Source organism: Quercus lobata, chromosome 9 (genome assembly GCF_001633185.2).
Source record: "Quercus lobata isolate SW786 chromosome 9, ValleyOak3.0 Primary Assembly, whole genome shotgun sequence".
In the NCBI taxonomy this organism is placed as follows: Eukaryota; Viridiplantae; Streptophyta; class Magnoliopsida; order Fagales; family Fagaceae; genus Quercus; species Quercus lobata.
Window position 1 is genome coordinate 17,700,742 of NC_044912.1, and position 12,518 is coordinate 17,713,259.

The window sequence follows — 12,518 nt, forward strand, 5'->3', positions numbered from 1 at the left end:
TCCATGTTTTCAAAGATGATATTATTTCGTTTTAAAATATTTTTGATTGAGAGAAGTGTTACGTTTATAATATTTTTCATAACAAATTATAAATGATTACTTGTTATTGGTTTAAACTTGAACTTACCACTAAAATTACTTTTTTACCTTAATAATAACAATTAATAACAACATATCACTTAAAATTTATTGTGAAAATATTAAACATAACATTTTTCCTCGAGAAGTCAAGCAAATGAAAGTGAGGACCCTAAGAATTATATTGATTTCCCAAATGCACTTCCAAGACGGCAGTTTAGGAAGGGGGTTAGTGATAGAATTCATTAAATAAAAAGTAAAATCTATATAGAATTTAAAATAAATAAATCAAAAGTTTCTAGATTGAATTTAATTGTTGACAAAAAAGAAAAGAAAAGAAGATGCATTTGTGATAACAATAAATAAAATAAAATAAAGTTATGGAAATGTGCTCGTCCAAAACGAAAAAGAATCGTGAGCACTGAGCAATAATATATCGTGCGATAAATAGGGAGTGAGAGATCAGTGAAGTACACGGTAGGAGTAATTATTCGCTGTGAATTGATGGCGGCATGGCTAGGATTGTACGGAAAGCGAACATCCACATGTTAAACCTAAAATAAAATAATAAAAGCAAAAAAGAAAAGCACCTTATTTTGTCTATGGCCCCAAGAAATAGTAATAAAAAATCTAAGAAATATCCTAGTTTTCACTGATCCAGGTCTCATCTCTCTCTCTCTGTCAGTCACACACGAATATTTCTTTCTTTAACTTTTTAGGCAACAAAATGTCAAAAAAAAAAAAAACTCGAAGATAAATATAAAGAGGACCTGTTTAGCTATAAAAGGGAAGGCACTCTTTCCTTTCTTGAACACAAACCCAGTGTATATATATATTTTATCTTTTATCTCTACCATTTAAGTGGTGTGACTTTTAGTCTTAGCTCATACCTAACAGGCTAACTCGGTTCAAGTACCTGACCAGCCACCTGCATTTCCACAAGAAGGTAAAGAAGAAAAACCCACCAGTACCAGCTCTTTCATTTTTTTATTTTTGGGTACTGACTTTGCATTTTCATGAGCTATGATTGGTAGACTTTTCTGGGTTTTCCCTAACTAGATCTGTGCTATAGCTAGGTACTTTACTAGGGTTTCCTGCTAAATTTGAAGACACAATTTTTTTTTTTGCAGAAAAAAACATGCTATTTTTTGTTTCTTGCTATTTTATGTGTTGGGTATTATATGAAATGAAAATGTGTACGACTTGGTTTTAAGGATGGCGAGGGAGAAGATCAAGATCAAGAAGATTGATAACGTGACGGCAAGGCAGGTTACTTTTTCCAAGAGAAGAAGAGGACTTATTAAGAAAGCTGAAGAGCTTTCTGTTCTCTGTGATGCCGAGGTTGCTCTCGTCATTTTCTCTGCAACAGGAAAGCTCTTTGAGTTTTCCAGCTCAAGGTATTGCACTTTCTTCTTCTTCTTCTTCTTCTTGTATTTTTCTTTTATAGAGATGTGGCTTTGAAATAGAATGACTGAAAAGAATACATATGGTCAACCCTGACTCGTCTGTTGAGGATCCGTAGATAGTTGACCCCAAAATTTTAGGACTAAGGGTTGGTTGTTTTTGTTGTTGTTGTTGTATAGTTTTCTTTGTAGAGATCACTGTAAGTTTTGGTCTGTGTATGAATCTTCTAGTACTCCAGTATTTTGGTTTCTCTGTATGTGTACGTGTGTGTGTGAGAGAGGAGAAAGAGAGTTTGCGGTTAAGTTAGAGGGTTCAAGGCCGTGTCATCCTCGTTTAAATCAAGAAAAACGAGATAAGTTTTGGTCTATGTATGAATCTTCTAGTACTCCAGTATTTTGGTTTCTCTGTATGTGTACGTGTGTGTGTGAGAGAGAGGAGAAAGAGAGTTTGCGGTTAAGTTAGAGGGTTCAAGGCCGTGTCATCCTCATTTAAATCAAGAAAAACGAGATCTTTGCTCAAATTTCATGATTTTTGCGAATAAGAAATCTCTTACCTTAAACTCATATATGCAATCTGTTGTGGAACTTTTAAGGTTCTCTTAGGTGTTCAAGGGGATGTGAAATCAATTAAAGCTCATAAGGGAGTTTCCTAGATCGTCTAGGCTGAGCTCATGGAATAACAGTTTTAATTTTGCTTGTGGTAGTAGCAGCTAGCAAAGTTGCGTTTCAACCACAGGTAAAGAAAGATATGAAAGTTTGCTCATCAAAACAATTAACTTCTGGGTGTTTCAGTTTTCTGCTGTGGAGGCATAACTATTAGAAATTTTCTTCATGTTCCTTTTTTTTTTTTTTTGGTTTTTCACATGAAATCCTTGTATCCCATGTTGGAATGTTTAGAAACGTGCCCTCAAGGCATTAATTTCTACTATCATGATCTAATCTGTGGCTAATTGTGTAAAATTTTATAATAAATTAGATATTCCGTATGCTTTTCATCATGTTGTACTGCAAGGTTTAGTACCATGTAGCTTTTATCATCTTCACAGTCATCAGGTATTGGATATAGCTAGGTACCATTGGTACTTGGGTGGGGCATGCCTCGAAGAATGTCCATTTGTAAAAAGAACTTTCAAATATGCAGTTTAGGTGATGGGTAGGGGTCATTTATAAACACTCCCACCCAAAAAAGAAAGTCAAATGTTAATGTGTCTAATCAAGTAAACTTGGAAAAATTCTACATCAATGTTACTTAATTATGTTATGAGCTAATTAATGACCTTTGAATATGCTGGTCCCTATTCCTAAAGCCCTTCACTTGCAGTAGACATCTGTTTGTGAAAACATATAATTGAAGATTATGGAAGTTGAAGTCTGGAGACATATATGATCGTGTTCATGATGTTCCTCTCTATAAACTTCACTAAATATGAAGTGAGCATGTTTTAGCTCTATTTTGGTCTCTTAGCAGCCGAAAGTTTGAGTGAACAAGCTAATTAAGTTGGTCCTTTTACAACAATGTTTTAAGTAATGGTTGTAATTAATTAAAGCGTGCATGTCTGAAAACCAATTGAGAAAAATGATTAGCCTTGGTAGATGCCTATATGTGCAGAAAACGAGTTCAAGCAAAATGGGAATTGAAAATTATACTGAATAGTTTCAGATGGAATGCACTAATTATAAAGTAGCCACCATCTTTATTAAGTAGTAAACGAGAGGAAGTTATGTAAGATGGTCTGGTTTTGTGTAATGAACAATGGTGGATGGGATAGGATAAAGAAGTCTGAACAAAAGTACCAAATGTATGAAGGAGTGAAAATAGAGGATTAGATAAAGAGTATGAAATTGCCAATAATCTGAGGTAGAATGCTAATATTGTATATGGATCTAAATAGCAAAATAGAAGGAAAAAGAAGAAGATTCAATTAGTAACATCTTATGATTGGTTGACATTACAACTTTCTTGTGTCAGTTTAGAGAGTAAACTTTGCCTTGAATGTCCATGACACAAATTAGAAGATGTTTTGATCTTAGAGCATCTCCAATAGAGTAGGTAAAGCCAAAATATAGAGAATGAAACTAGAAAAAAGAGGTAAAACGAGCTCCAACAGCTTCTTTAAAACTCAAAAAGTTTTTTGCTAATGAACAACTATTCTTCGAACCTGATGTGCTACTGTTCATTAGTAAAAGAATAAAACATAATAAAAAATTAGCAAATAAAGGAGTGGGGATGGGTGTATGGGGATACGTGTGTTAAAAAATGAATAAATAATGAATGAAGAAATAATATTTAAATGAGATAGAGAAATGATAGAAAATCTGTTGGAAGATGTATTTGAAAAAGTAGGTAGGCAAAAGGTAAATGTCACTGTTTACTGTCCAAACAATACAAGTTTAGGGGGTGTTTGGTAGGTAAGTTCAAATACACTTTTGAGCATTTTAAACAACATTACACACATTTTCACACACTTTTTCACTCACACGTATATCGAAAACACTCAAACAACATTACTCAAACTCTACCAAACACCCCTAAACTTTCTAGTTTACTTCCTTAGAACACTTATAGTACAGACCTTCAGGCTTTCGCCTCTTTGTTCAAAAGAAGAAAAAAAATGTGACATATGAAAAAAATAAAGTTCTGATTGGATGTATGTCTTGTCAACCAATACTCATCAGTAGAATCTTATAACTTCAATTTCTCATTGCAATTTCCAGGTCTATGTATGTAGTGTAAAAAAAGTAGCCCTTTTGATATTGTAAATCTAGCATAAGAGTAACAATAAAGTAAGTTTAAATTCTACATTTAACATAAGAACTTTACACTGATATTCAAATACCTTAACCTGACATTACTTTGTTATTTAGAAGCAAATACTTGCCTAAAACCATCTTTTTGATGTTAGGGGTATTACACAATTTATTACATATATATAAGTATTATAAAGTTGTGTGTTAACTTTTAAAGACAAAAAAGAAAAAAAAGAGAGTAAATTTTAGTTTCATTTTTTATATTGTTGATGTGACACTAATTACATTCATTATCATATTAATTTATAAGTTATTTTGTAGTAATTAAAATTAGAAGTAATTTTAACATTTTCCTAATTGTATTGCTTAGGTTTAAATTAAGCCAACCCAAACAGCTTCATAGCCATCATCATATAGCCATCCTCACATTAATTAAGAGATTCAGTCATAGTTATATACTTAATTCCTAGGCTCAGTCTTCTGTACATAGTACCTTAATTTCTCTGTATAGCATCCCTCTCTCTGTATAGCACTTTCTTCTTAATTGGTTAACAACTTAACGTATATGACCAGAGGCCATCGAAAAATGAACATTATGGTAAGGCAGACCACCGTTATTATAGATCTTCTCTTGATTTGATAAGATAGTTTGAGTTGACTAGACTCACTTTTAGGCACAATGGTCAGTAAACTTGCAGGCAGTCCAGTGTTTGAGTTGTCTAGACTAGTTTGGCTGTTTGTGTGCATTTTGATTCAGAACTTGAGTATTTTTTACCTCCAGAAGCCATGGTTTCTTGCGAGTATTAATTTAGAGGATCAAAATAATATTATAACTTTAATTGTTAGGGGCATAAATTGAAGATATAAATTATAATCCCATATCCCAATAGCTTTGAGCCAATAGCTCTATAGCTTAATTGGTTTATTTTTTAATGTTTCCAAGACATCTAGGGTTGAAATCCTCATTTTCCCATTGTAACTATTCAATTGTTAAAGAGACATAAGCTCATATTGGATATTGTCCAAGAATTATCATAAATTGATTACACATTATTAAATTATTAAATAGCTCCTGTCTACTCACAAAAGAAATGCAAACTAGCAAAGTATTGGCATTTTTTTTTTTTTGGTGTTTCATATTTGTAATTCGAATCCCACCCCTCCCTCCTCTACTATATTCTATATACCTCTCTCTATATATATAAAATAAAATAAAAAAATAAAAAAGCAATACCAAAGTTCTATTTATAGTATATATGAATATTCTTTTATTAATCTTATTTGAAAATAACGGTCCATTTAAAAGGATGAGATTTTATTATTTACTTTAAAGATAGTTATAATATGCTGCTAACCCTACAACTAGAACCCTTTCTCCTATAGATGGTTACAATATGGTGCCAATTAAGTTATAAGGCTTTTGACAAGGATGAGGTTCTCAAATTAATTTGATGCTAACAATTTGCTAATTGCCTAGCTAGGTGCAGTCTTAAATATGACAAGCCAAAGAAATGAGTGAATAATATAAATTGTCTTTGAAGGTTATGATGTTGTATTTGAATGTACTACAATGATTTCCAAAAGTAGTTATTTTCAGTTTATCAAAACTGAAGTTGTAGCGTTCCTTTTGTTATCAACTGTATTTCTTAATTTCGTTAATTTCTGCTAGTCAAGTTATATGATCAAAGTGTGGAAGAACTTAACACAGGTCAGTTCTTCCCCTAGGTCACTTAAACAATTGTTTTAGGCCTCTAAGTGGAAGAATATCGTCCCCTATAATACTTATCAGCCTATAGTAAATATATATCATATCCAAGGAGGGGTTTTTCTGCTTTATTATTTTTTTTATAAAGTGGTTAATGTTTAGCTAAAAAAGAAAGAAATCTATATACCATTATTTCTTTCTCTAACTTCAAAAAGTCTTTCAATCATTTAAAAAAAAAAAATCTATCCATCAAATCTCTCTCTCTCTCTCCAATATCAAAATACATGTTTTTTACATAGATATTCTTAAGGTAAGTATTTTATATATATATATTTTTATATTCACTAATTTGGTTTTAGGTGAATCCATCTATTAGGTTTATTAATTGAAGCGGCAATAGTGTTGTTGATGAATTAGAATTTATTGCTTTACACTTCAAAAATTATTTTATAACCATATTATATATAGTTAATAATATCCTATAAATTTATCCTTTTTTATAAATATTCTTTAATTATAAATGTTTATTAGAAAATATGAATTTGGTTATGAAAAACTGAGAGAGAGAGAGGAGAAGAATAGAAACATTAATTGAATCTAAATAATAATAGCAACAAACAAAATGTAATAGCAAATTTAGATGAAAATCTCATAAATGAGCGAAAAATTCATTAAAAAGAGTTAAAAGATAACAAAATATTAATAAAATATAATGGTAATAATGAAAATTGAAAATAAAGATAATAATATTCAAACATGTAATATTAATATATAACAATTTTTTATAAAGAATATACACACACAAAAAAAAAAAAAAAAATTGAGAACATACAAAAATTAGAACACGCAATATTAATGAAAGTATTGCTGTAAAGAAAATGGAAAGATCTCATTTGAAGTTCTTACTATAGACCTCAAATTGTATCAAAGTGACCTTAAATTTATGAGTTGACATCAATGTTCGATCAAGATAAGGCTAATGTACAAGAAAAGACTAACTTCTTTTGATATTTGATTATGTGGTGACCTTTTTAGGGTTAGCCTATTGGACAATAAATCTAAATGGAAAAAGAAGAAGAAGAAGGAAAGGAATACATTGGAGTTAGGGGGCTGCTTATATGTGAGAAACAATAATTTCCAACAAATTGGCTATAGTTATCGTGATTGTCCTTTAACTTGGGAAAGAATGGTTGCATTAATCAATGATTAGTGAATTGGTCATTCTCTCCTCCCTTTGAAGTTAAAACTATCCCAAGCTACTTGACATAGAATCCTTACATTAAGTACGCTGGGGGTGGAAGTGACATAAAGTGCATAATTTAAACACTGTTGTGCCCATGTGTCCTTCAATTTGGCATGGAAATTTGATGTTTTAGAATGAGAGACATGAGCTTTTTTTAGAGATAATTACAATGTGTTGTTAATCCCGCAGCTTGAACCATTTTTCCCCTAAACCCTCAAGCACTTTAAGCATACGGAGGTGCCAGTTCAACTACAAGGCCCATGGCGAGACATGAGTTTGATATGAATACAAATCCTTTGTATCAATTTTTTGTGATTCACTTTATATTTCACCAATCACAACTTATTTTGTATTTATCTTACTTTTCTTATAAAAGAATTAAAATTTAAAATGAAAAAAGTGGTACAAAGGATTTGTAATCGATTTGATATCACGATAGAAAAGGGGAGATATAACTCTTTTACCATGATATAAAGTATATGAAATGAAGCTTTTGAACTGTCTTTTCCAGCCAAATAGTGAGCAATTGCTCAACAATGAACACTTCTGAAAGCGGCTGAGAATGAGTACCTATCCCTTACAAGATCGAACCTGTGTCTTTGACATGAAAAAGAGATGTCCTAAACACTACATAGAAGGGACCAAAAAATTATTCTTCATATAAAGGGGAGAGGTTCACTAGTGGAGGTTGGGGATTTGCACATATATCTAACCCCAATTTTGGGGATGAGGGGGTTTGATTTTGTGGCCCTATAAGATAGATCTCTCTAGGGATGAAAAGAAGTAGGCAAAGAAAATCTTTCTCAAAGAACGATTCTTTAGAGTCAGGGATTTCGTTGAAAGAAATTATGCCGATAATGATCCTCTCCTAATCTATACTTTCCAAGATAGCCTCACTGGACCAACAATAGAGGGTTGAGGTTCACTAGTGGGAGGCATGGGATGTGCTAGCTTGAATTGCCAGGTTGGTTTGATTACAACAACAACAACAAGTTTTAATACCAAATTTGTTGGGTCGGCTATGGATCTCCCAATTTTTTTTGTTTTATATATATATATATATATAATATAGAAATTTTACTCTAGCCTAATCTAAGTGTATATATGTGTGAGTCTCTATCCTAGAGATTTAAACTTTGGCCCTTACCCCTCCTTCCCCAAAACCACACAAGCACTTATACTTGTGGAGTTACCATCGTACGAAGGCTTCCGTCTACAACGAAAAACTTTGGGCAGCTACTTGGTTTCTTTTAAGTTCTAGGGTAAATTATACCAACCTTACTTGAGATTTTCTAAAATATCTCCCCTAAACATTTCATGAAATGATACCTCCCCCCCCCCCCCCCCTCTTTCTTGAAGTTACAGTAAAGTTACAATAAACAAGATTCCTAGTAATTATAAATACCTCAAGGGGGAGTGTCATTTATATTTACATTTAGGGGAAGTGTCATTTTGATAGACTTTAAGGGAGGGTAGTGTAAACTACTCTAAATCTAATGAAGAATACAAATTATATATATATATATATCAAATTATATATATATATAGAGAGAGAGAGTTACAAATGTTGCACTTCATGTGGGTATAGGAAAAATGAATCAAGACTGTTGATGTATGACTGACTTGGGCCTTAATATCACTAACATGGAGAATGCAAACATGGATAGGATAAACCTAAAACCTAGGAAAAATACCTCGCTTGCAAGCTTTAGTGATTGCTAATCTCATATATAATTGATTCCTGTTGTGAGTATATATATATGGTGGATCCTTCAAACCAATTGGTTTGAACTTAAGGTTGGAGTAGTGATGCGTACATCAATGGGTTCTTCGTGGACATCCTAGGCATCTCCTTCCCTTAACAACTGTTATAGATATAATTGTACACTTTAAGAAAATATAAACTGTGTTAGAAATTTTTTTGTGTTTGGTCCTTGTGCCTGCTTGCTATAAGCTAAATCACCGATTCTGTTAGGCTTGGTATGTACAAACTTCTAAGGACCATTGCGAAGATCACCTTTCACCTATATATAGATGAATGCTCAGTCAAGAATATATCTAGTCTTTTTTAGTTATAGAACATTCACTTCTCATCCGTTATCTATTTGATGTTTTAGAAATTCAGTTCCATGAGTGGACCATCTTCTAACTATGTAATCCTTTCGTCTTGTGAAGTATGAAGGAAATACTTGAAAGGTATCATCTGCACTCTAATAGCCATGAAAAAATGGACCAGCCTTCTCTTGAACTGCAGGTAATATATTTGACCAGATATTTTGTATTTTAGGGGGAGAGGGGGTGTGCATAAAGGAATAGAACCATCCAATATATGCATCTTTCCTTTTGTAATATGTGGATCCCTAGTTGTAAGGTCGATACATTCTGAGAGGGAGGGTGCATACATTTGATGCATGAGACGATGATTTCATTGTAATGCTTCATACAAAATGTTATGGATGTGACAACATTTCATATATTGTAAATCTGAATACCATATAGGGATTTCCTGTCCTTCAAGCCTTATGGTTTTTTTAACTGTCAACTCTTTCTCATTTTCAGCTGGAGAATGGTAACCACGTTAGATTGAGTAAGGAAGTGGCAGATAAGACCAACCAACTAAGGTATATTATCAGTTGCTAATAGGATCGCCCCTCCGTATATTTTCTGGTATTAATTCCATTACCTTTGATAACAGGCAGATGAGAGGAGAGGATCTCCAAGGATTAAATTTAGATGACTTAGTGAAATTAGAAAAAGTTCTTGAAGCCGGAATTAGCCGTGTGCTTGAGTCTAAGGTTTGTGCTAAATTTACTTGGTCTCTTAGTTTCTGTGTGTGCGTGCGCATTAAACTTTTTTTTGCATGGGCTTACGAACATAAATTGACATGGAACTTCCTTTTCTTTCAGGAAGAGAAGATTATGAATGAGATTAGTGCACTTGAAAAAAAGGTTAGCAGACAGTTTTATTGTATCCAAATCATTATATTTCAAAAATATATTACAATAATAATGACAGAATATACCTTTCTTCTTTTGTCGTTATATGGGATGAACTTCATGGTTCAATTGTTGTTGAAGGTTATGGTAGTGTTAGTACCTCCTATAAACCTCCAACCTATCTGCACATTCTTAAACAGGAATAGGTAAACAAAAATGAAAGGTGGTGTGGTGGTAATTATAAGCTCAAATTTTATGTGTTTATTGTTTGTGGCTTGATTTCTAGATATGCGGATCAAGTTCTGCGCAAAAGTTTGTTCACTTAGGCCGACATCTGGTGAACCTGCGTTGTGTTTTCTTCATCGGACAAAGATGTCTTGAATAAAATGTTTGAATATAGAAAATAATTCTTCTTCTTTTTCTTTTCTTGAAGTGTGTCTAGCTTGTTATCTAGGCTACATTTAGTTAATTACTCTTAAGATGTATTATTACTACCATTGACAGCTAAGTTAGTCCAAATTTCACTGGTGCCTTTGTTCATTTGCGCATTCTTCTACTGATTACAAATGCAGGGATCTCAGTTGTTGGAAGAGAACAAGCAACTAAAACAGAAGGTAAGAAATGCTACATGTTTTTTTTAGGCCTTCTAAGTGTTATATATTTATTTATGCGATGAATTATATGAATCTTTCCTAAGTGTCGCAGACCTCTATTCATAAATGATATTCCGCTTCTAAGGTTTCCAATCCATAAACTTCTTCACTTTTAGGACCACATACATACGTAACATACCTTTGCAAACTGTGACAAAATATTCTTCTTCTTCTTCTTCTTTTAATTAAATTTCCATATTCATACTAGCTTGAGAGAATGGCTATTTACTATACCAATTAGACGAGGAGGAAGAGCAGGAAAAAAATATGTAATTGCCTTAAGGGTAGAGTGTTATTTTAAAAGATATAAGCCGCAAGTTTTTACATTTTCTCAAACCCTTAGATGAATTAGCGTATTTTAACAGCCCCTTTACATGCCATCATCTATGAAATGATGGATGAGATTTTTGAATTGCAGATGATGATGTTGTCCAAGGGAAAAAGATCCAGTCTTGTGGACTCGGACATCATGATCCAAGAAGAAGGCATGTCATCGGATCAGTCTGTCACCAATGTCTATAGCTGCAACAGCGGTCCTCCTCCAGAGGATGATAGTTCTGATACATCTCTTAGATTAGGGTAAGTAGTAACACTTAAAAGGAAGTTATATTTTGTGTTGCTTCTGTTTTAGAATGTGAGGCGTCGCAAGTCACAAAATCTTCTTGAAATGCCTTTCCCATGCATGATATTGTCTAATAAGGGCACTGATGCACTAAGAATTATCTTATACATCTGGTGAAAAAAAAAAAAAAAAAAAAAACCCTTAATCCAACCCAATCCGACCCGAACACACTCCTAGTACATGTAACTGATGTGATGTGAGAGACGTAAGAAGATTATTATTTAGTATTATTTATGTTTGCAAGTTAATTGTATTTTTATGTTTTAGGTCCTAGTAGTTTATTAGGTTTTAGTATTTTAATTTGGAAGCAAGGTTATTTTTGTAATAAGGCAATTAGGGTTTCCTAGCCAATTAAAACTAGAGTTTAGCAATCCTTTATAAGCAACCTATTGTACTCCTTGAGAAGATAGTTGATATTTTGATGAATGAAAAAAATGATCGTTTGGTCTTTCTTTGGTCTGGTGTTGACTCCAAGTCTACCCTAGATACTGACTCCTAGGTCATATTCCTTTATTTTATTGTTGTTTAAGTTTTGTTCTACTTGTCCTGCATCATGATGTCTCACAATTGGTTAGAATCACAAACCTGTAAACTGATGTCTCAATTGGTTAGAATCACAAATATTCATTGAATACAAACGTCTACTTTAGGATATGATATAGTGATTTTTCATTGAATCTCTGCAGGCTTCCCTTCTCTAATTGAAGCTGGTGAAAAATGGAGCAGACCTGATGATGAATAAGGCTGAGAACTGGTCATATTAAAATGTTTTTATGTAACTAAGTTTAGTTAAAATGGAAGAAGTGACGATGGAACTTGTCTCTCCCTTGTGGCTGATGTGGTTGTTTTTTGTATTTTATGCATATGGATTAACTACTTCATCGGGCAGTTTGCAGTCAGAACTCCTGGTTGGTAGTGTTAAATTAAATAATGACTTTAGGGGATATTGAAGGAATCCATTGTTGCTTTTTCATTATGTACGTACATCTTGTATCTTTGAATATATATATATATATATAAGTTGGGCATAGAAACCGTAGTTGCGCCAAATGGCTATGTTGGATTTTTAAAAATTTATTAAATTTCTTTTAAAAAAAATTAGTTAGTTGGTGGCATAAAACAACTATGAT

At 32.7% G+C, this 12,518-nt stretch overlaps 1 protein-coding gene across 2 annotated transcripts; it reads left to right on the forward strand.

Moving 5' to 3' along the window:
* Nucleotides 1–876: 876 nt before the first annotated feature.
* Nucleotides 877–12,368, forward strand: LOC115959879 (MADS-box protein AGL24-like). 2 transcript variants are annotated; one of them, XM_031078518.1, is made up of 9 exons: nt 877–1,024; nt 1,293–1,475; nt 9,353–9,431; nt 9,737–9,798; nt 9,873–9,972; nt 10,084–10,125; nt 10,686–10,727; nt 11,185–11,345; nt 12,075–12,368. In XM_031078518.1, exons 2-9 carry the CDS (start codon nt 1,294–1,296, stop codon nt 12,091–12,093), a joined length of 687 nt encoding a protein of 228 aa, XP_030934378.1. In that variant the 5' UTR covers nt 877–1,024; nt 1,293; the 3' UTR covers nt 12,094–12,368. The 2 variants fall into 2 exon arrangements, with proteins under 2 accessions (XP_030934378.1, XP_030934379.1); XM_031078519.1 differs by lacking the exon at nt 877–1,024 and adding an exon at nt 1,031–1,154.
* Nucleotides 12,369–12,518: the final 150 nt, after the last annotated feature.